The sequence below is a fragment of the Colletotrichum siamense genome, assembly GCF_013390195.1.
Source record: "Colletotrichum siamense strain Cg363 chromosome Unknown KSG_Cg363_contig09, whole genome shotgun sequence".
Classification (NCBI taxonomy): domain Eukaryota; kingdom Fungi; phylum Ascomycota; class Sordariomycetes; order Glomerellales; family Glomerellaceae; genus Colletotrichum; species Colletotrichum siamense.
The window spans coordinates 4332926-4355234 of NW_023501022.1; the positions used below are offsets into that span (position 1 = coordinate 4332926).

Sequence of the window (22309 nt, forward strand, 5' to 3'; positions counted from 1 at the left end):
AATGGAGTAGAAGTGGCTCGTTTCGGGGTTCTCGGTAACGATATGAAGTCACTGGTGACGGGACTGAAGCAAGATCAAAGGTTTGTTAGCCATCTTCTTATTTATCTTTTCCACCCCTTTTTGGTGTGTGTATTTTTTTCCCCTCTGCCTTTCCTCCTCATTCTTGTAGCTCGCCCGCAATGAGCGGTGCCCCCCTCCTCACATCGTCCGCTGCAAATATGCAATCCCATGCAGATGCAATGATGTCTTTTGACATTTGCATCCAATCATGGTGCCGCCTTTTCAGGGGTAGCTTATTTTGACTTGTCAAGGGGATTCAACCTGGACGTGGGATGGGCAAAGAAACATGAACCAGGAAGCCGTCTAAGGAAAAGAAAAAGGTCGGGAAGGGGGGAGGGGGTGTAAACAGAATTTTTGTTGAAAGTTGACTGGACTGACTGTCTTGGTGGTATTATTGAGCAACAATGGCCGCGGGAAGCAGCGGGAAAGTGACAGCGGTGGTGGCAGCAAGTGGCAGGCGGCCAGCAACCCGTTTCGGCAGAGGCGAAGAGTTTCGTTCGCAACCGCGATCGAGAAGTCTCTTTTTGGTGTTTGGCGCAAAGGCGGTTGGGCAGCAGCAGCCGGCAGTAGCAACTTTCCCTGGAATGATCTGAGGGGTGTGATTAGGGAGCGTGCGTATTTGTCTTTTGTCTGGAACGGGCTTTCGAGGTGAGAATGATTCGTTTCTTTCCGTTTTTGCTGTTGTGTCGTCTCTGACGGTTCGTCTGATATTCTCGGTTTCCCCTTTTGGTGTTGTCGTCTTGGGAGAGGTTGCTTTGTCGTTGACGTACTGTTTCTGCCCACGGCGGTCCTTGTCTACACTTCTTCTTTCGCCTCGTCCTGACTGGAGGGGGAATCAAGGCTAACTTATACTTTGTCAAAAAATACCAAGGTCATTCATTGGGGACCCGCACGATGTGTTGTCACGACCGGATCGAACGCATACGTCCAGTTTATGCCATACGTTGCCCCTATACACACACACTACACCACCCTACATTCTACACTACACAACGCACTTACGCACATACATGCGTACATGATGCACATCCCGCTTTTACTCGACGATTGTTCCTATTCGAGATGCTGGAACAAAGAGGGTTCCAATTGTTTCTCGCCTCCCCTTGTTCAATGTACACCTGCGTCTGCGGTCAACGAGACGACTACATCCACGGACCACGATCCGCTGCGTCTATTCCGCGAATGACACAATATAGGGGGAAGAATAAGGAAGAAATGTACATGATTTTGCGGTTGGCAACTGGCAGTGGCTCGTCATGGAACCGGTCTGGCTGAGCATGCGCAAGAGTGGTTGTCAAATCCGCCCCTGCAGATACAAACCACAGACATCGGACGATTGGACATGCCAGCAGCCGTACAGCAACGGACTAACTCTTTCCTGCCTTTGTTCCCCTCATTGGCAACCATGAGACGTGTCTCCTTGCTTGCCACGTCGTTGAAATGTTCGAATTGCTTCATCAGGGGACTCGACGTTGTCCGATATTTTCTCCACCTTCAGGGGTTTTCTTGAAGGAGGGGAGTACATGATCAATGGGGAGAAGACGTGTTCAATGGGCGATACAAGGATCCGCGGTCGAGAAGAGGATGTGTTCGTCTGCGGTCAAGGACCGGGGAGAAGAAAGACCACTCTGATGATGTTGGCATGCGTCGGTGATGATGGAAGAAAGGGGTTGGGAAGAAAAGACCATGATGCGTACCTGTCGAATTCAGGTACGAACTAACGCGTGTGGTGGGTGACATATGCTTCTTCCCCATGTCTCGTCCATCATTGGGCGCCGATATTCCATGTTCGAACCCGTTCAAACCCCTGGTTCATCTCTCGGTCAATACCAGGTGGTATGGCTATATGGAATAATGGCAGCAGGTATTCTTCCTTTTTCCCCGTTCATGGTCTTTTCAATACCTGTGCCAGCCCGTCTGGGCTGCCATGCAAGGCAACACACTGGCAAGGCGGACGGAAGCGCTCCACTACCTTACGAACATGCGTGTGTGAGTGTACTGCAGAAGTCTTGCAGCTGAGACTCCCAGGAACAACCCTGAAGTTGGGGAGGGCCTCCCGCTGCGGCCGCGTTGAGCGACAGGGCTAGATTAGCCTCCCGCTTCGAGGCGAGGCTTGCGTGTGGCCGGGGTGGGGGGCTTCATGTCTTGCCCTTTTGAACTTCTCTGTTTTTCCTTCCAGGATTTGGTTATAGTTCGTTCCACAGGAGACAACTGTCAGCCCAAGAAGGCTGGTGGGGGTGAGGAATGTTCGGCCGTTGCGTCCAGAAGCGACGGCCTTGGCGGGGGCCGTTTGGAAGCCGGCATGAACCGTTTCACTTTTGCTGTACGGAAACGTTCGTTGGGCATAGTTTCTGCATCAATATCTAGGTGTGTTGGAGAAGAGCAAGAAGCTCCTTCAGAGATGGAACAATCGAAGAAGCCAGCGACACCCATTCGACCTTTTTGCCTGCCGGGGGCATCATTGACGTGACATGGGCTGCAAGGTTGACAAGACCCTCGCCACCGTCCACCGAGACCAGCATCGGCCAAGTTGAGCCTAATTAAGTCTGGGGTTTACCTCTGACCAGGTACGGACGTCTTCAAGGGGGGAGAGAAGGGGAGAGAAGTTACCTTGAGATTGGGCACGGACGGACAGGATGATAACTATCCCACCCCGGATGAAGCCAGCTCAACATGCAGCCAACACCGATCTTAATACAACAGGTCCTTGGAGTCTTGCCTCCCGGACCAAGCTTGCTAGAGCCGGAAGCCCGTTTCCTGAGTCCTTGATTGACGAATCATTGAACAAAATGGCCATCCATGCTAGATGCATGATGTGCTTGCCTGGATAGGGATGTTCCTCTTGTCTCGCCTCACCGGGGATGGCCCCCCTTTTTTGAACGGGCCGGAGGCATCCTCTCGTCAATCATGCGGGCTACACTGCGCATCCAGATAAACCGTTTATGGAACTAGGAAATACCGCAGGCCGTCCCCCTCACATGAATCTTTACGCTTATCCTGTTGAGGGTGATCCGTCTTGCTCGCTCGCTCACCGGCCCGGTCTTGGGTTACGGTGGGTGAAGGGAGTCGAGAACGGCCCTGAGGAAAGCCATTTGGGCGCTGGTTGCGGCCCTGGGCAGGGCAACGTGGCGACCGGCCGCTGGCCATGGCCGGATGTTCCACACTGCATTGCATTCGGTTTGCATCAAGGCTCCGTCAGAGAAAGCAAGTGTAGGTACATGGACTCGAAATACATGAATGGCATCCCTGAGATGAACTGCTCTGCACACTCCCCTCCACGGCCGCCGTGCCCTTGTACGCTCTCTCTTTCTTGTCGATCAGGCATGCGGGATCGTGATTTCTCATCTGCTGTTTAGCCTGTCCTCCTCGGCGCTCGACTGGTGGCTTGCCAGCTCCACCGGGCAATGCCTTCCGGTAGCATCCTATTGACTAGGCTGGCAGTGTCCCTACCATCTGCAGCTCACATATTGACAAACGGGTGCGTTCATTGGGGGAACACGACGTCCACTCCCCACGTTAACAGGATCATGAGAGGAAGGTGTAACTAGACGGCAGATCTACGACCGCCATGAGCGGCCGTGGCAGGGCTTTGATCGTCAGGCATAACCTTGCATGAGACAGACAGGATTGTCGAGAAGGGAAGTGCGTTAGCTGTGTGCCTTACTGATTGACAGGCCGAGGGAACATCAGGCTCCCGCGAAAGCGACCTGGCCCAGCCTGGGCCGGAGCGGGGACTTGATCTGATCCTTTGCAAGTATCCATGTCTTGGCATGTGGAATGACATGAACTACGGGCGCGGGCCAAGCGGCCCCGCGAACACCTCAACGTCGGCTCGACCCTTGCGACGGCTATTGGGGGTTCACTAGTAGGGGATTCCCTGCGTGAGCTATCGATGCGTTGTCAACTTGGAGAGCCGCTTACGGAAACGCTTGCGCTCGCGGTTGTGGAGGCTGTCTTGATGAGACGACGCGAGACGCCGTGCTCATACCACCAGTTCATCAACCTTGGAAGATCGGGTAGCGGACCAAGATGGGCGACAACGCTGCCGCCCTGCCCCCCTCTTTGTGGCTTTGGCGAAACTTCTGCCAGCGGGGCAAGGAAGAACTTTTTGTGTGAAGAAATAAAATGAGCGTAAACATGGCCCGAAATAGCGGCCAAGCGTAGTTCTAAGGCCGAGTGACCCGTGTTGGGTGTGGAGGTAACAGTCACCGGTGAGGTCAACCGACACCGGCCAGGCTCGGAAGGCTTCGACCTTGACGTGAGCCGGATGGACAAACGGGCCGTTCCGTTTGCCGATGGCAAGATGTCCAGCAAGTTGCCGTTGGGAGAAAAAACCGACGAGAATGCTTGGTGAATATAGGTGAGGTGGTATGGAAGGCGGTATGTCGTGCGACGGGGCGTCCGCCCATCATGAGAAATGCCATGTTACCACTTGGGAACGGCAGGGTGAAAGAGGGCCAAGACGACTCTAGACACTTGTGCAGAATAAAGGCCAATCAGACGCTCCGAGTTTTGCAGGAAAACTCCGCAAGCCAATCCGAGTTTTCGGGATCATGCGAATCATGTGTTGAAGAATCGCTACGACTTTCTCTGAGGCGCGATTGGACATGAGAAGCGAGACGAGACGGAGATTAAGGCCAATGATGCGCACTAGAAAAGCACGTCAGTCGGCCAACCATGGGATCCACGAGACAGCAGGGTTTTGACATCTGGTCGGGACATGGGTCGCTAGCCAAGTGAGCAGAGAACGACGACGGGAAGAGTCGACGTCAAGACAAAGGCCAGGACGGGGTACGGAGCACTGGCAGGGGAGACGGTCGAGGTTGGCCGAGCAGGGTGGACGTGTTTCTGTTGCAGCCGCAACGAGTGTCATGTTGTGAGATGATTGGCTACAGGGTAGCTGCGAGGCGTTGGGTCGGAGAGATGGGCCACACCACCAAAGCAAAGTTGATAAGAAATCGACAACACGCCATGGTTCTCGGTGGTCAAGACGGTGTTGTCTGGAGACCAACATCAAAGTGAACAGAACGGAGTCGACGGGAGTTGGCAGAATCTGGTGTTAGTGTCTCAGGAAGGCAGGTTGGGCTTCCCGAGGGGCCTGTCCGATGTCAAGGTCGTGTCCGTCTCAATCTTGAACGCCGTGTGACGACGCAGTATTGATGCATTTCGATGCTTCTGAACATCCAGCTCATGCAGCGGGACGATTGCCGCGGGTCTTGGAGCAGCGGATGCAGCCTCGTCTGGGAGGGAACGCTGCAGCAAGGATGCAAGCTATTTTCTGCTCCTCGCCGTCTTCCAAGCTGGCTTCACCGAATCATCCAACCAGCAAGTGGCAGGATGAATAGTTCGCAGGACTCTGCGTTGTCCAAGCCTGACGTGCGCAGAGTCGGCAAAGGGCAAGGCGACCGACATTACGCCATGGCAAGGTACGGACACGGTGACGGGGAAGCGAGTCGCGACGCGATGGCTCCCACACTCCGAAAGCAGTTCAAGTGAGCAGGGGACGATTGCTGTTGTCCGCACGAACTGCCAACTTGGTCAGAGGACGGCGCACGCCACGGTGGAAGGGCAGGGACCTGGGTGTTCGGGCTGGAAGCATGGTTATTGAATTGAAGCCCAAGTGTGCGACTGAGGGGAGTGCGGTGGACAAGTTTTCCGAGGGTAGGCGACAATTTTGGAGTATTTCCGTCGCAAAACAGGCAATGGGTGTGATGAGGTTGTTGACGGCCCATTCGGAGGCCATGTCTCCATGTGCTGTCCGCATCGGCGACCATGTCCACGCGGTACGGTCAGGGGCGAGCGGGCGGGGTATGTCTGGTGCAATGCTCTGTTGTTATGTGGGTATGGATCATTGAGGATGAGTCAATTGAAGCACTTATTTGAGGAGAGATGGCTTGTGAGAGAATTGAGGAGGACATGTTGAGTTTCGATGGTGGTTGTGATTGAATGAACAATAAGTAAAACTGTGTCGGCGTGTGCCCTGTAAGGCGTTCACATAATTACCTCCATATTGGTCAGTGGAGACTCCTAGTGTGAGGACAGAAGAACAGGCGGGCCAATCAGGGTGCTTGTGCATGATGTTTGCAACACATCTGCGTCTGTGTGAATAAGGTTTCCCATCATCCAGACTATCGACCGAAGGATGCGCGAACGCGCCAATTGCACGTCCCGATGGGATCTGTTTCTTTTATTGTCGAGAATTCTGAAGGAACATCGGGACATTGTTTCGTTTCCATGGAGATATATCCGAATGTTGAAGCATTCATCCGGAAGGATGATGTTATGGTTTGCAGAGATGGCATCCGAGATATGCGATAATGGATAGATGTGATGTACAATGCATAGACTGAGATATCCGAAGTGCATTATGCATCCAATGTGATGACCCATACTGAGTATGCAGTTAATGCATTCTTGCACAACAGACCCACCTGAAAACACCAACCAGAAGCCCCCTTCAAGTACGTACCGATATAGATACAGTGTGGGGTGCGACCGTTGACGGCTTCCCCAGGCAAAAAAACAGGAAGCAGGCACTGTGAACGCCCCTACCCGCTGGTGCCGTGTGACGCAGCCTGGAACGATGGAGGCGCAAGCTGCAATGCTGCACCAGCACCAGCACTCACTTCCATCAATGCATCTCACTCACTTCCGCGCCCGCGCCCGCGCCTCCCTCCGCCTCACCGAAGCATCCTCCAACCCCCACAACATCACGTCTGGTGTTGTTGATCATTCTCTTGCCTTTTCCCACACACTCACTCCCTCACTCCCCTCCTCGGTCAGTGACCATTGTGCGCCGAGTACCCATATCCAGCTCGGGTTGAAGGCACCTGCGATATCTGGACATCACTTCGCCATCTGGCCTTGCTTGCGACTACGACATCGGTCACTCATACGCCTCGTCGTCGCGGGGTATCCATCTCCTCTCATGATTCCTCCTTTGCTGGCCGCCTTCGCATAAGCGTTTCGGTTGGCTGCCTCTCGAAGTCATCAACAACTTGACGACCTTGCCGCCGTGCAGACATCGGCTACTTGATATCCGCCCGTCTATCGAGCCATCTCAACGGCCGCAAAACCCCGGGCCGTTTGGAGTTCGGCCGGGTCTAGGTCGGCCAGCAACCAACATCTTTTTCTTCTGCTACCGCGCGCAACCAGGCCACTCACACAGGGCCTTACTCGTTTCAACCAGCACCACCTGCATTGTTTCTTCATCGCCTTGATCGGCGCCGTACTTCCTCATCTCCGAACCCCCAGTCCACGGCGGAAGTCACCGGCTAACCTTGAACCTCCACCGTGACCAACACCACCACCACCACCATCACCCCCGGCCGTATGCGCCAGCGCTCGCGACTATCTTCGCTGTAGTCTCTTGCCAACAGATACGCAGGACTCCATCACTCCCTCTGGACCTTTCATTTTTGTCACCATCTTGTCTTGCAGGCGACCGAGTCAGCCATGGACGCAATGCACGACGAGATGGCCCCAGAACAGCTCATCCCCCCGACCCGCCAGCTTGCAAACTCCCACCCGCAACTTGGCCATCATGAACTTGACCCTGCGCTTCGCCCACCAACCGACTCCCCGCCCTCGGCGGCCGCTGATGCCCGACCATGGACCCAGATACAGACGCCGCTCCAAGTTCGTGACGACCAGCCGCAGCCGCCACCGCACCAGACCCTCGCGAACTCGTGCCTCACCTTGTGCCGACGGCCGCATCACCCTGCCAGCGTGTTCCTCTCCGATCTCCCCAACGAGCTCCTGCTTCACATCCTCGGCTACCTGGATGTGAACGATCTACTGTCCACTTCGAGGGTAGGCTTCTTCCCCGCGTTGTCGCTTCTGTGATGGTCCTCGACCCTTCGTCTTCGTCTCGTCCCAATCATTACCCTCTCCCCCGCAAGAACCTTTCTGTCCCATGTAATTACACGCACGCTCGCACCACTTGATCCGTAGTTTTTTTTTTTGCTCTGTGTTTCGAGAACTCTGCTGATGACACAGACCAATCACCACCTGCGTCACCTGTCCCTCTCGCCCATTCTTCACCACTACCGCCTCCGGCACACACGTGCCATCTTGCCCCCTCTGCTGGCGTCCCCCTCTCGCCCGTCGCTGGCGGAGCTCATCGGCCGCTCCATCTTCCTGACGCACACCTCCGTCGTCTCGCGCCGTCTGGCCCGCTCCCTCGTGTCTATCCGGCTGTCCCGCCGCCTCGCCTCCCGACCCTCGGCCGAGGCTCTCGTGGAACGCGCCGTGCTGCCGCCCGAGTGCGTCCCGGGCTTGAACAAGGTGCAAGTGGCGCCTTCTCTCGTCGCGAAACGGCGGGCCATCGAGAAGGAGAGAGTCAAGGACGGTTTGAGACAATGGGTCGAGGGCGTGTGGAAGGGCGAGGTGCGACAACGAGAGGAAGGCGTCAAGAAGTGGGAGGAGAGCAAGGGTGTCGGGAGGGTCTGGCGACTCCGGCGCTTCTGGGAGAGGGTCTCGAGGGGAGATGGCGTCGGCCTCCGGTAGGCCTGTCGGCGCTTGTAAATGAACTGTGTATATGGTTTTGGAGGGCTTGGGCTCTAGGCGTTAGCGTTCCGCTCTGGGAGTGGACCAGGAGGCGTATGGTTGTCGCTTCGGTGCTTGCCTGTAATGATGTAAACGATAACGTGTGTCACGATGAATGGATGTTTGATTATCGACAGTTTGCGACGCAAGATAGTTTAGTCGTGACACAAGTAAGCGACGAAAATTCGAGCGTATGTCTCGCTGACCACCTGGGTGGTTGCTATTGTGTAGCAGTGGCTGATGCTTCACGAAGTTCTGCCATGGGAATCACGTCTTAGTTGCGGGGATCCGAGACGCTGTTAAGTCACTGAATTGACTTCAATGACGGCTTGTATAGCCATTCACGACTTGAACGCAACCAGAGGTGCCTCAATGACCTCCAGCAAGCCTTCTCAGCAAGAGAGCTGCATCACATTTGGGCAGAGCCACACCATCCGTCAACATTGCTGGGGAAGATCGCATGTTTCTACCGTGCCACGGCAAACATTGCTTGTCGACTGTTTCCACTGTCGTCCTTCTAACGACAATGGCGACAGTTTCTGTCATTGCACAGAACTCGTCGCCAAGTAGATACTGTGCGTATCAGCACAGAGAAGCGTAACAACAGCTCGATAGTCAAGTGCTTCAAGCGACAGAACAACAATTGATTTATTCATCATCAAAGGTGGTGCAAAAGCGCCTTAATGGAGATTTTCGTGCCCCTACACTGCAAAGGTGGCCCCTGGCCCGGACTTGGGGCTTTCAGGGGTAAGCATTTGCAACCGCCCAGCGTCGAAGAGATAGTAGAAAGCGCCCACCCAGGACGGTTTGCAGCGACTTGGCCATGAGGGCGATATCCTTTCAAAATTGAGATCAATGTCTCTCACATAACTATGAGTTGGCCCAGAGAACGTGAGGTGAGGTAGGCATGGATGGTGACGGACTATGCTGCTGGAATGGCGCCAAGACCCCCTGAGCCCTTGCACAGAGAACTCCTACCAGCGCCAGGCGGGTCTTGGGCACATTCTGAAGCTCCAGAAAGCCAGTTCAAGTGACAAAAAGAAAGCAACCTAGCTTCAGATATGATGATTGATGATATTTGTACTCGTCTTTGAGATTGCCTACAGTCCAAGACCTATGAAGCCCGTTGTAGGTCTCGCACCTTGAGGGCATAAAAGCCAAGTGCCTAGCCGTGCTCAGGGTGCTTGAGATGGATTTGAAAACAAGTTAGCAGCAAATAGAGCGAGTCTCAGACACTGCAAACTAATGTACTCCTAGGCCCTCAAGGTTCTGGACATTTACTTCAAGAACAGGGCCCCGTTCGGTGTCATCCGCGTTCCTTATTGATGTTGTCGTACTCCCGGATCTTTACGCTTTGCACATAATTTGTTGCTGCCATGGCTTGCTTGCTTTCTCAACGTCGTCGCGAGTTCGAACGAATTCTAGCACGGGCTGTCTACTTCACTTGCTAGCACGCTGTGAGCCCGGTACCCGTGGTACGAATCTCGTCACTTCTCTCACAGCCAGGTATGCGCATACGCTTCGGAATTCTTTCCTCACATCTTTCAATAGTATCGGCTTCATACGAGTAGTTCCGTAGATGCTTCTGCAATCTCGGAGCGTGGCGACTTTGATAATCAGGCGGGAGCGTTGAAGTCGCTTTCGTCGGGATAGGTGTCTTGTGCTAGACTTCATGGGCTAGCATGTGCTTCAGAATACTGGCATTATAATTATGCGGTGTCTACTCCTCGTTGCTCCCCGAGGCGAATTTGCTTTCGCTGATGGCAGCGTCCGCTGACGATGTCTCCCTGAAGCCAACTGGTGATATTGTGGTCAAGACAAGGGAGCTCCTAATTCCCGTTTTTAATTCAGAATGGTTCCCGGAGGCGTGGCACGACTTGACAGGGCTCAAGACGCTGTGGTACATGACTTCCGTATCCCACCCTGCCACTGCCGTTGCGATGTCTAGGGGCCATGGTTATTGTGCAACAGGTAAGCCATTTGCCTAGATACACCAGAGAAATACCCCTAGAACTGTTCAAATTCGTTATCCATTAAGAGCGTATTGCCAGCCGGAAGTCTTCTCCCACATTTCCCACTGAAGCTGTGACATTTGACCCAGTCCAGACTCCAGAAGCTAGCATACACACAGTGCATGTACCTCATTCCTATGGGCCTCTTGTATCTCTCCCTTGCGCGAGGTCCTTCAAAGGCCAGATCTCCCCGCGTCTCGCCCTGTAAACTATCGACTTGCTCATTGATAGCGCGTAGTACCACAGGCACTAATGGGGACAGTCTACGTCTTCCCCGTCTGGTTCATCTTATCGACACTATCGTCGGCGAATACTTCGCCTTCATCGTTGCAAAAAGGGTCCAATTAGGTGACATTCATCCAGTCGTGACGCGGTGATCTTGCCGGACAACCAGGGAAATGACCTTTTAGAAAACAATTCGGCATTATCAACGTCAAACCTCAATATTCATCATGTTTTCTGAGACCTTCTTGGCAAACATCGGAATAAGGTTGCATGCAGGCACAAAGATCGTTGGTCCAACGTCAACTACCGAGACAGCAAAGCGGGAGCGCCCGCGGCGCCGAGATGTTGGTTCACTCAGCGAAGAACAGTCGAAGGGCTAGCGGCAGAGATTCAATGATGCCGTACATCTCGACCGATGCACGTCGACTTTGTCGATTCGGAGGTTGAACGATGCTATATGACGGACATACGAAGGGCTAGAGTGCCGCCGTGCGATTACAACCTGCGTCTTGTTCGTCACGTCCATCAGTCGCCCTACAAGGATCGTATCACGGCACAATTTATGAGCTCTGGCCCCTCGCGGGAATCATCAGAGGCGAGCAGAAACGATTCCTAACTAAGCTCGATGGAGCGGCAGGCTGACTACTCTAGAAGGAAATATGCCCTTTATTGCGCCTTCCACGACGAGCTCATTCTCCTTTCCAATTAATTATGCGGTTGCTACCTCTGTCAATGCTGCTGTTCCTGTCCACCTCATCATATCTTGCAGTGTGCCATAGCAGGAGATCGCAACTCTTCCTTGTCTGGTGTATGGATGTGCAGGTCCCGGGGGGAGGCAGCATCAACCCTCGCGGTGGACTGGGGCTGATCTTAGGAGGACTCATCGGTACGGCGGGTAGTGTCCGAGGGTGCATTTTGACTGGAACGAAGAAGTTCATCGTCGGCAGCGGTAGTGGGAGAAAGAGGGAGCATATCGCCTAGGTTGTTGTCGTCCTCTGGAACTGCCGGTCGTTGGGCCTGCTCACCCTGTTCTGCCTGCTTGGGTTGTGTGTCCTGGGCATCGACCTTGACGAATTCCACAGACCTGTATCGGACTTGATTAGGTGACGGATGAATACGGGCAGGAAATGACAAACATCCAAAAGGCTATCTCCTCGTCGAGTTTGCGCTTCTTCTCTAGAACAAGCTGAAGATGCTCCTTCGCAAACCGAAGCTTGGTTTGCATGAAAGCCTGCTCGTGCATCGTAGCTGTGTCGTGATACTTCTGGACGATCTCGCTATCGATACGTACCACCTCTTGAGCGTGCATGATCGTGTCATCATTGAGGGGGTGGCAGGTCAGGAGTTGGTGCATACCAGCCTCATGGTCCGCGCATAGTCCCGGCTCTCTGACGAGATCTTCGGCCATCGTGAATGCCACGAAACGCTTTCCACAGAAGTAGAGATCCCAGATTTGGTTGTATCTATTCGTCAAGTCCTTATTTAGGTCGTCGACGTCAGGGGTTGCCATCGTGGGTCGACTGGTGTTGACCTGTATGGGAGTATGTTCTGGTGATGAAGACGATGACGAGGCGGAAGAATGGAAGAAGGTGGACTGGCTGAAAAGACATTCAGGACCTGAGAAAAAGATGAAAGGCGCGTTGATGGAAAGTTCTGCTGGTGGGAGGTGCGATAGTAGGAGGTGGTGGATGGCGCGTTGGCGGAAGGTGTGTTGATCGAAGGTGCCTTCTACATCCAGACTGGCAGACCACGCCAGGAACCCATGGCAAATGATGGCTCGATAGCTGACGGGAGGAGCCCCCGGACAAGGCGAAGTAAGAGCGTGTTCACCGGCCATTATTGATGCCAACGTTGACCGAAAGCCTATCCTGCCTAAACGCCTCTTGGATGAGATCAGGGCTACTTCGTATAAGCCAAGGCATCTCGACACCTGTCATGCGAAATCATAGATAGGATAATAAATCATAAATCGAATTGCTAAAACGCATGCCTTAGTGAACAAGCAAGAGACAGGCAACACAAACTCCGTGACTTCCCAGCTATGCAATGCCACGTAAACTATGCTGAACAAGCATTCCTCCTAAACGCCGAAAACTACCAAATCCTCTTCGCAACCATTTCGTACCGGTAGACTCCGTTATAGTCACTTTCTGGGGGCTTCTCTGCCTTTTGCACACGTCCCTTGCCACCCTTCAGGCCCTCCTTCTCGTCCGCATGAATCCACCTGCGCCTGTCCTCCGTCACCTCGATATGGCCGTACCCGCCCACACGCTTGCCCTTGGCATCGTAAGACTCGCGCTCCTCCTGACCCGTTGCCACCAAGTGCTCCTTACGCTTCATCTTGGCGTAACGGTTGCGAGAGTACCGCAGGAGGATCATGCCCAACAGGAGTTTAATGACGAGAAGGACGAGGAAGGCGATGAAGAAGACGACGATCATTGTCACTGCCGCGATGACGTCGTCGCTGGTCCAGGACCACCACGAGCGGGCCTTGACGCCCGGAGATGCGTACGGGTAGCCGTAGACGGCGCGCCCCAAGGCGTCGCGCAGTAGTGTGTCGAGGCGGTCGAGAGCCGCGACCATCACGGGTGAGGATGGCGTCGCAGATTCGACGGAAAGCGACGTCTGTGTTGACTCGGGAAGTGGAGTAGGAATTCTTGTGGATAGGAACATGTGATATGTCTGTACCGATGCCCGGATGAAGAGACACGAAAGGGGGATGACAGCAAGGCCCAGTCGTCGAGTCAACGAAGGCGTGACAAAGGCCTGGGATGGTGTTAGGTTATGATCAAAGTTTGGGAAGGGGGCAAGGCATACATTTGTGTAGTAGTCCTTGCACAGGATATCGAGGATACGGCTGTAGAACGTCGGCTTGATGTTGTTGAACTTGTTCACGTAGGCATGCTTGATGGTGTCCACCAGCATCTCGCTGCCAATGACAATCAAGAAGGGGGACAGGACCTCGCCAGACCACACCCAGGATGGCAGCACAGTGAAGCTGAAGGGCAGGATGGACGGGCTGTGGAGAGGCATGGCGCCTCCACCCATATCACTGCCACTCTCGGAACCAGCGCCAGGCACAGACAGGCCGCCGACTTCGACTATGTTACGCATGCCGATGATCAGCAGCATGATCCAAAGCTGGAACCGCTCCACAATGTCGGCACACGTCAACTGGAAGAGGTTGTCCTTCTCAAACCGCTTGAACACGGTGCTCTTGATCTCGACGAACTGGTTCGAGATCATCAAGGTCAAGAGTGCGTTGGAGTATGAGTTGACAGCCACGTTCAGCGTAATGACCTGATAGTAAAGAGAGACGGAGTGGATGACGTTGTAAACGAGGGCCAGAACAAACATGCCCATGGGCAGGAGGACTTTGGAGCGACCGGAGCTGTTCCTTGATAGAGTCTCGGAACTGAACAGGCACTCGAAAATGTCCTGCCCGAGGGCGGAAAGCAGGCGATCGCCGACCTACCATTCCGTTAGCAAAGGTTGTCACGTTGACGTCCGTAAGTTCCCTACCTCGAGGACGTTGTAAATGACATAGAGCTTGATGCCATCCTGCGCTCGAATGAAATGATACATCCGACTGGCGTCCAACTTCATGAGAAACAGAGAACTGCACAGTATTACGGCTCCCTGTAGTAGATCGGCCTTGTGGAATGAGGACAAGTTGGATGGGATTGACTTCGTCCTCCTATGACGAGCCTGTCGATGTCCGGACATGTGCGTTGGATGGTGACCGGCAGAGCCATTTATCTTATAAGTGACTCCATGCCCGTTACCATTCATTTTCACTTCTTGCTCGATAACCTGATTGCCGTTTGTCTCCGAATCGATGTTGATTGTGGGAACGTCGCTTGAGGATCTAATATCTGGGGTTACCAAAGGCGTGCCCCGGTGCGCTGGTCGGCTTTGGCTCCTGTCACGGCTGACGAGGTGATCGGGGTCTTCATGCTGGGCCGAGGAGGTAGCTCTGGACCTGGGTCGTCGGGCTCTAGCCCATACTCTACCCAGTCCATGCCAGACGTATCCGATCATCCAGCGCGCTTCCTTTGCCGCGAGATAGCCCCACCACTTGACCAAAACGCCCAAGGCAATGCAGAACCTCATGGGTAGGATGGTGAAATTGTAAAGCCAGGCATCGAGACAGGCCAGGGCCCCGAAATAGAGGGTTCGTTCGAGGAAAGACGGCAGTAAGAGAACATTTTTGAGTCTTTCCCACTTGACAGCATATGACTCGTATGGAATATCATTAGTATGTGAGTGATGTATGTACAAAGGACTCGGTCGTTGGGCTGCCAGTTCTAGCTGTAGATGTGTTGGTATAGACATGGGCGGGAGGGGTATCGAAGGAGGCAGAGGCGAGGGCGGAAAGGGGTCATTTCGGGGAGCTTTGGATTGCTGCGACGACGGCGGCGGCACTTGGATCTGGGGTAATTTGGGCTGGCTCGTCGTCTGCGTCGGGGGAGGCAAAGGGCTGATAGCGTTGAAGTGGGTTGCCGCCTCGAGATTCAGGGGTGGCGGCCGAGCAACGGTGTAGAAGGAATTTCGGCGAGGAGAGGTTGTTTGAGACTGAGACTGTCTTCGGTTTGTCGGGGGCGTAGATAAGGTCCTTCCAGAGGTCGGGCGGCGCCATTCATCGTGATGTCGCGACCTGCTACCACCGTCCGTCACCGGCCCATTGCGCCGGAGGGTGTCCGGTTGGCTCAGGATCGACTGCCGAATCGCTTGCAGCTGCTCTGATATGTGCGCCGGCCGGTCCCCATCGCTTGCTGCGCCGTCTGCAACAACGGCAACGGGCAGAGCTTCTGGATCCTGCAGCTGCTGCATCCCCGCCACAGACAACCTCCTAACATTATCGTGGCTTTGATTCTTCTTCATGGATGCGGAACTAGACCCGGCTCTCGCCCGTGTCTTCTGCTCTGCGCCCTCCTTGTGTTCGGCATCCTTCTTCTCGACGGCGGTCGCAGGTTCGGATATGGAGGAAGAGTTGGAGGACTCTTGCAGCTCCGGCTTGCTGTGCGTCGAGGAGGCATCTGACGATTGCTCTTCGTCGGAGTGACCGCCGGGGATGGTAGGGAGTGTCGAGGTAGGAGGTGCGCTCGCAGAGACGCTGGGCAATGGTGGCATAGGAATATGCGAGACTCTGATGTCGGTTTTCGTATCTACGACATTGCGGTCGAGTGGCAGGCCGTCGGAGGGGAAGGCTGGCATTGCCGGGAAGGCCTCGACAGGCTCGGCGGCGGTATCTCCAGACGATGCATGGTCCTCGGCCTCTTGCACTCGGCGGTGTTCGCCTTCTGCCATTCCCAAGCCCTTCACTGTGTTTCGTGGTCGCGAGGGATCGGCTCCATTCGCTTTTCGCCGTCGGGGGTTCGTTGGTTCGCGGGAAAGCAAGGCGGACACGGATAAACGAATGAGGTAGCCCGAGGTAGTTGGATCGAGGATTCGATAGGTCGAGGTCAGGTCGTGTGCCGCACGGGAGTGAAGCGACGAAGCTTAGCCTTGCAGTTTGCAGTTCTTCGCAGGTTGATGGAGTGGGGGGTTCAGGACACACCAAAGACACGCTTTCGAACATTGAACGCTGAAAGTGTGCTGCCCAGCGGGAGGATCTCCAAAAGGACGACTGCGGATTGGACTGGTGATTGGCCCGGCGGACGCTCAGACAGGGAAACCTGGGCAGCCACGGCAGAGGAGAGCACTGTGGAGCACGCTAAGGGAGATTTGGATCTGGCCGTCTGAATGCGCTGGACAGTGGTCGCTGGTCACCCACTCAGTGCCTGGTAGGAGTGACGTATCACACTGGGCGGAAAGAGCCTGTGCGTGAGCAGCAAGCGATATCGATAACAGCGGTCTGAGTCAGCACGGATTTACGGATTTACCATCAATACGTGGAAGGTCCCATCCTCCATCCTTCCTTCACCTTGAGAAAGGCCGACAAGGTGAAAAAGCTCTCACCGAAACCGGACATTAAGTCATGGTGAGGTTACGGATAACTTCACAGCTGTGGCTCTTTTCTCGGTGGGGAGGAGCGTCATTCCAATCCCAAGTGAAGTTGCGACCTGCGACAGCCTTGCACCGTTTTTTCAGAGGAGACCCAAATATTTCTTCAAATGCCGAGGGATCGTCACCGCCAACACCATCTGGTACCGGGCCGCGATGGTGACATGCCCGCTCAAGAGATGGCTTCCGCCTTATTTCCGACACCGCGCGCGGGACACTGCCGCCCACCGGCACCGGATCGGTGACTTGCCTGGTTGGTGGTGGAAGCCCTAGCCGTCTTCTTTTTTTTGCACCTAGAACGCAGAGCGAACCCGAGGGCAAGGCGGGACTCTCGGCGAAGTGGGGAATGGAGTTTGGAGCTTGAAGGCAATACCTCCGAGTCTTGAGTCTGTTTCTTCGTCTGTTGTGTTGCCTCTGTCTCATCGAGAGGGGGCCCTTTGGAGCACATGGAGTCCGAGTTACACCGGTCCTGAACCAATTGGCGTACGGCGGAATCATTGCATTGGATCGGATCGGATCTCGGCCCACATGGCTTCCCCGTCTTGGGTGTCCAAGAAGCCAAAAGAATGCCCGTCCAGGAGGGCAAGAGGGGCTACCAAGTCGCAATGCCATGGGCAAGCAATGATGCATGCGCAATGAGAATCCAGTTGCTTGGTAATGCCTCACGTCAACGCCGCGGCCCCGGCGCACTCAACACCCGTGGCCGTGGGCCTTCCAAGCATCCATAGTATTGCCTCCATCTCAAGAGCCCCTCTTAGTTCCGTCCAAGCTAGGTGCTCAAGCTTCCACTCTTAAGCACGTCTACACCCCTTCTCCCTCAACAATAATACAAAACACCATCCTGCGTCTTCTTTCCAAGTTGCTCTTCACAACTGATTCATCTCAATAACCCAGAATGGCGTCTAACCCCCCCGGACAGTGCTGCACAGTCGGCGTCAAGCATGAGTACGTAACAGACATCTATCAATGACCCCGCCAGTTGACCCCTCCCCCACTTCGCAAAGCTTGATTCCCTGAACCGCGCACCCAAGCTCCTGTATCCCGCCAAGGATCGCAATCCAACCATCACCAGCATCTTGGACTCGATGTCGCTAACAATTTGTCATCGTGTAAAGGGGTACCCCTCAGGGCAAGAAGGTCTCCGTCGGCGGCAAGTATGAGGGCTACCTCGCTGAGGCTCCCGCCGACAAGGCTCACAAGAACACCGGCATCCTCTTCGTTGCCGACGTCTTTGGCATCTGGCAAAACAGCCAGCTTCTCGCCGACCAGTTCGCCGCCAACGGCTACACCACCCTGATTGTCGATCTCTTCGATGGCGACCAACTGTCTCTTCCCATGCCCGCTGGCTTCGACATCATGAAGTGGTTCAAGGAGGGCAGCGATGGCAAGCACCCCCACAACAAGGAGGACGTCGACCCCATCATCGTCGACTCCATCAAGTACCTCCAGCAGGAGCACAACATCACCAACCTCGGTGCTGTTGGCTACTGCTTCGGCGCAAAGGTATGTCCACGTCAAACCACACCAATGCGCAACAGCCCAGAGCGGCCTAGCTAACGTTTTCCTTCACAGTACGTTGTTCGCCACTACAAGGACGGCATCAAGGTCGGCTTCGTCGCCCACCCCAGCTTCGTTGACGAGGACGAGCTCGCCGCCATCAACGGCCCCCTCTCCATCGCCGCCGCCGAGACCGACAGCATCTTCCCTACCCCTCTGCGCCACAAGTCCGAGGAGATCCTGCAGAAGACTGGCCTGCCCTACCAGATCAACCTGTACTCCGGCGTCGAGCACGGATTCGCCGTCCGCTGCGATGTCAGCCAGAAGGTTCAGAAGTACGCCAAGGAGCAGGCCTTCTACCAAGCCATTGCCTGGTTCGACGAGCACCTTTTGTGACTCAATGGAGGAGCGCGAGGAGACACCAAGTTGTGAATAATACCGGGCTGGAAAGCCGGCAATGAATGAATATACCAAGCCATGAACCCTACGCAACTCTTGCTGATGAAACTATCAAAGTGAGCATTCCTGTCAGTGACTCTCTTTTGACCAATCATTCTTGATGAAATCAGCACATCTCTCTGCAACCATATAGACTGGAGCCGTGGTGTGGGCACTGGTGACCATCGGAAACACACTCGCGTCTGCGACCCTCAGATTCTTGAACCCGTGAACCTTCAAATCCTGGCCAACGACAGCGCCATCCTTCTCTAAGCCCATATGGCAGGTTGAGGTCGGGTGATAGAAGTTGAGCAGCCGCTCTCTGAGAAACCTGTCCATCTCCTTATCCGACACGTCTTTCCAACTGCCCTCCATACTTCCTCGCTGGACTCCAGGAGCAATATGCCAGGTGGAGTTGAAAGGATACTTGGATTTCCGGAACGTCTCGACGTAGTTCATCGCGAAACGGGCTGCCTTTCGCGCCACCGCCCAGTCGCGCGGATCCGTGAGGAACTGAGAGTAAAACTTGGGAAAGGCCAGGGGATCTGAAGACGCCAATTCGATCCGACCCCTTGAAAAGGGCTGGACGAGACACGTCTGGAAGCCGCAGTACCCCTTTCCCCTCTCATAGTCGAACGCCGCGTTGATGAACAGAAGCTCCACATCGGGGGCGTTCTCTGGAAGATGCGGATCCCTCCTGCGCTGCTCATCGGAGGCATCCTTGGGTGGCTTCAGCGTCATGGTCTTCTCGTCGATATTCTCGCTGGAAAGAAAGGCGCACAGTCGAGCACCTGAACGTGAGAAAATGCCCGTCTTCGTGAAGATGAAGAGAAGAAGGTGCCAGATGGCTATGAGAGGGTTGAGTAGGCGGATATAAGAATCAGCAAGGCGGACTTGAAAGGCGATGCTGAAGGCGATGTGGTCGTTGAGGTTTGCTCCGACTCCGGGTACGTGTCGCACCAAGGGGATCTTGTGTTGTTCAAGCTGTTCCTTGGGGCCAATTCCACTGCGAGGACTCAGCTGGAGTAAAAATCATACTTCCGATAGGGGTTTTACGTACCTCAGCATGAGAAACTGGGGGCTGAATAGGGCACCGCAGCTGACAATGACCTCCCTATTTGCACTGACAAGACATTCTTTCGCCGACTTTTGGTCAAGGCGATCCAAGATGTATACACCGGTTGCTTCTGTTCCATCTTGGTTGAATTGGAGTCTCGTGGCCACGGCGCCGCTGCAAATGGTGAGGGTTTCCTGGCGCCCCAGCACAAGCGACTTGGGCAGATAGCCCACCTGGGCGGAGTTGCGATGTCCAGTCTTAGTGATCATGTGCTCGATCTCAAATAAGGCTTCTGGCGGGGCATTCGGGTTGTTGATGTCGTTCCGCACGGGCAAATTCATGTCCTTTGCTGCTTCCTCGATACTGTTTGGCCATCAGTATTAATACGTTATGAGAAGCGCGGTACCTCTTACTACTTATCGACGGAATTCAAGGACGGGTCTTGTCTGATATGGATTGGGCCTTGAGATCATTTGTCAGTGTCACATCAACAGTGCTCAGCACGTGGAAGTCGATTACCATTATGACCGCGATAGGGCGCCTTGGGCTGAGACGAGGCATTCTCAAGCTTCTTAAAGTAGGGCTCACACTTCTCGAAACTCCATTGGTCGTTGCCGAGAGCTGCCCAGTGGTTGTAGTTGGCGGGAGGTCCGCGCGTGTACTGCAGCCCGTTGTGTATGGATGCTCCGCCGAGCGCCTGCGATGCGAAGTATCTGACCGGAACGCCGCTCCATTGTTCGTCGGGTTCTGAAGGGATGGTATCGATGTCGGACCCGTAGTTTTCTCTTGCGTTGCCAACAATGGGCATGCTATTCAACCAGTCGTCCTTGACTTTGCCCTTGGATATGACGAGGACGCTGACATTGGGGTCTTCGCTGAGTCGAGAGGCGATCACGCATGCTGCTGTTCCGCCTTTTGGCCAGTCAGATTTCGAGATGCTAGCCCAAAATTGGGAGCATACTTTGACTTACCCCCGACTATGATGTAGTCGTAGCTCTTGCCAGCCACGTCGGCGACTCTACGCTCTGGGTATCGACTTATGAAGGGCCAAAACATTGCGGTTCAATCTGGCCAGAGCAGACACGTGTTTCTCGCAGCACAAATCTCGTAACGGGAGGAAATGACTGGGGATGGCCATGGCTTTATTCTTTGTCTCACCGGGATTTGGTGTGTTGACGAGCATGCTGAGGGGTTGCAGAGAGGATCCTGACGCCAGCATGAAGCTAAAACAAGCGCTTATGTATTCAAAGCTGTCCTTACCGGTTCTTTGATAATGAGACATTTCTATCGGAACATTCGGGCTGCTCGGTTTCGCATGGGACTTTGGTGGTAACATGCTATGGGTCCAAAGAAGAAGTGGTCATGTTGCGACTGCCAACGTAATTTGTCGGACTGTCTGCGTGGGATGAGTGCTTACGATCATATTGGCCGGTTTGGCATTGACTTCACTCGAAGGAGGAGATTCTTTATGGTTTAAGATTTAGAAGATCAGTACTCCCATGTTTGAGTGCACGCTCGATGGCTTCTAGTCACATAGTCTGCATGCAAGACATGTCGTCGCTGGCGATGATGAGTGGAGTGAGACATTGAGTGGATGAGAATCTTCGCCATTGAAACCTCTTGGCTGGATCCAATCCAATGACACTGGTCCCCCCTACAGCTGTGGCATCTTTGGCCTGTGCTGCCGGGTACCTTTAGCGAGGTGGACACTACAGGTGGCGGAAAACGGAGCGCTAAGACGCTATCAACGATTTGAGGGGAAGCTTGACAGTTGCGTGCTCAAGCAAGTATCCAGGCAGGAAACGGAGCTGCCCGTAATGCACTGCCATCCCGCCTTCAACTGTTCCCGCTCGCTATATTTTGCACCGACCTTTGGTTCGCACGGCGGGCCGCTCCTAGTTCTGGGGCACACGCGGGTTTGGCTTTTTGGGACGGGGCGGTTTAAGCAGTACCTCAGTTGTGAAGCACTGCCACTATCAGACGTCAACACAACTGCATTCTCCCCTCGTCCACGTCAACGTACATACATGCAGCAAGCGCATTGCATCGCCAACGCCGGCTACCGTTGCCATTGTTGTTTGCCGTTGTCGTAAATCATGGCGGAGCCCGCGAATCCCGCTGCCTGCTGTTGTTCCACAAACCCACCCAGCAGCACTGCAAAATAGTGCCATATGAGCCACGAGCTAGCGACTGATAGGGCTATTGGGCAAGACAAGGGGGCCATGCTGCGGCCAGGGGGCCACGGTTCTTTGCTGATGGATGGACGGGGCCTCTCCATTTGAGAGAAACAAGATGGCTGGGCAAACGGTTCGTGTCTGCCTGCTGGCCGTTGGCAGCATGCGCGCACCGCTGTACGAGACGGAACAGGACAGTCTCTCGCAGCCTTCGACCAACGTTCTATTCGCCAGGTAATTCGATGCCGGTGGCAGAGACACAAGTCAGCCCATCCACCGTCTACCCGTCTACC

At 54.5% G+C, this 22309-nt stretch overlaps 5 protein-coding genes across 5 annotated transcripts; 2 read left to right on the forward strand and 3 right to left on the reverse strand.

Moving 5' to 3' along the window:
* Nucleotides 1–7515: 7515 nt before the first annotated feature.
* CGCS363_v013889 (uncharacterized protein) lies at nucleotides 7516–8568 on the forward strand (the record flags this gene model as incomplete). The annotated part of the gene is made up of 2 exons (XM_036645738.1): nucleotides 7516–7872; nucleotides 8059–8568. The coding sequence occupies 2 exons, from the start codon at nucleotides 7516–7518 to the stop codon at nucleotides 8566–8568; spliced, it is 867 nt and encodes a 288-aa protein (XP_036489377.1).
* Nucleotides 8569–11714: 3146 nt separating this feature from the next.
* Nucleotides 11715–12354, reverse strand: CGCS363_v013890 (uncharacterized protein; the record flags this gene model as incomplete). The annotated part of the gene is made up of 2 exons (XM_036645739.1): nucleotides 11715–11928; nucleotides 11981–12354. 2 exons carry the CDS (start codon nucleotides 12352–12354, stop codon nucleotides 11715–11717), a joined length of 588 nt encoding a protein of 195 aa, XP_036490147.1.
* A 584-nt stretch (nucleotides 12355–12938) lies between these two features.
* On the reverse strand, nucleotides 12939–16154 carry CGCS363_v013891 (Endoplasmic reticulum membrane protein 65; the record flags this gene model as incomplete). The annotated part of the gene is made up of 3 exons (XM_036645740.1): nucleotides 12939–13610; nucleotides 13662–14315; nucleotides 14367–16154. The coding sequence occupies 3 exons, from the start codon at nucleotides 16152–16154 to the stop codon at nucleotides 12939–12941; spliced, it is 3114 nt and encodes a 1037-aa protein (XP_036489933.1).
* A 1591-nt stretch (nucleotides 16155–17745) lies between these two features.
* tropI-3 (Hydrolase tropI) lies at nucleotides 17746–18743 on the forward strand (the record flags this gene model as incomplete). The annotated part of the gene is made up of 3 exons (XM_036645741.1): nucleotides 17746–17795; nucleotides 17966–18353; nucleotides 18423–18743. 3 exons carry the CDS (start codon nucleotides 17746–17748, stop codon nucleotides 18741–18743), a joined length of 759 nt encoding a protein of 252 aa, XP_036489935.1.
* Nucleotides 18744–18831: 88 nt separating this feature from the next.
* Nucleotides 18832–20898, reverse strand: SDH-1 (L-sorbose 1-dehydrogenase; the record flags this gene model as incomplete). Its single annotated transcript, XM_036645742.1, has 6 exons — nucleotides 18832–18839; nucleotides 18920–19791; nucleotides 19846–20205; nucleotides 20256–20304; nucleotides 20362–20754; nucleotides 20814–20898. The coding sequence occupies 6 exons, from the start codon at nucleotides 20896–20898 to the stop codon at nucleotides 18832–18834; spliced, it is 1767 nt and encodes a 588-aa protein (XP_036489934.1).
* Nucleotides 20899–22309: the final 1411 nt, after the last annotated feature.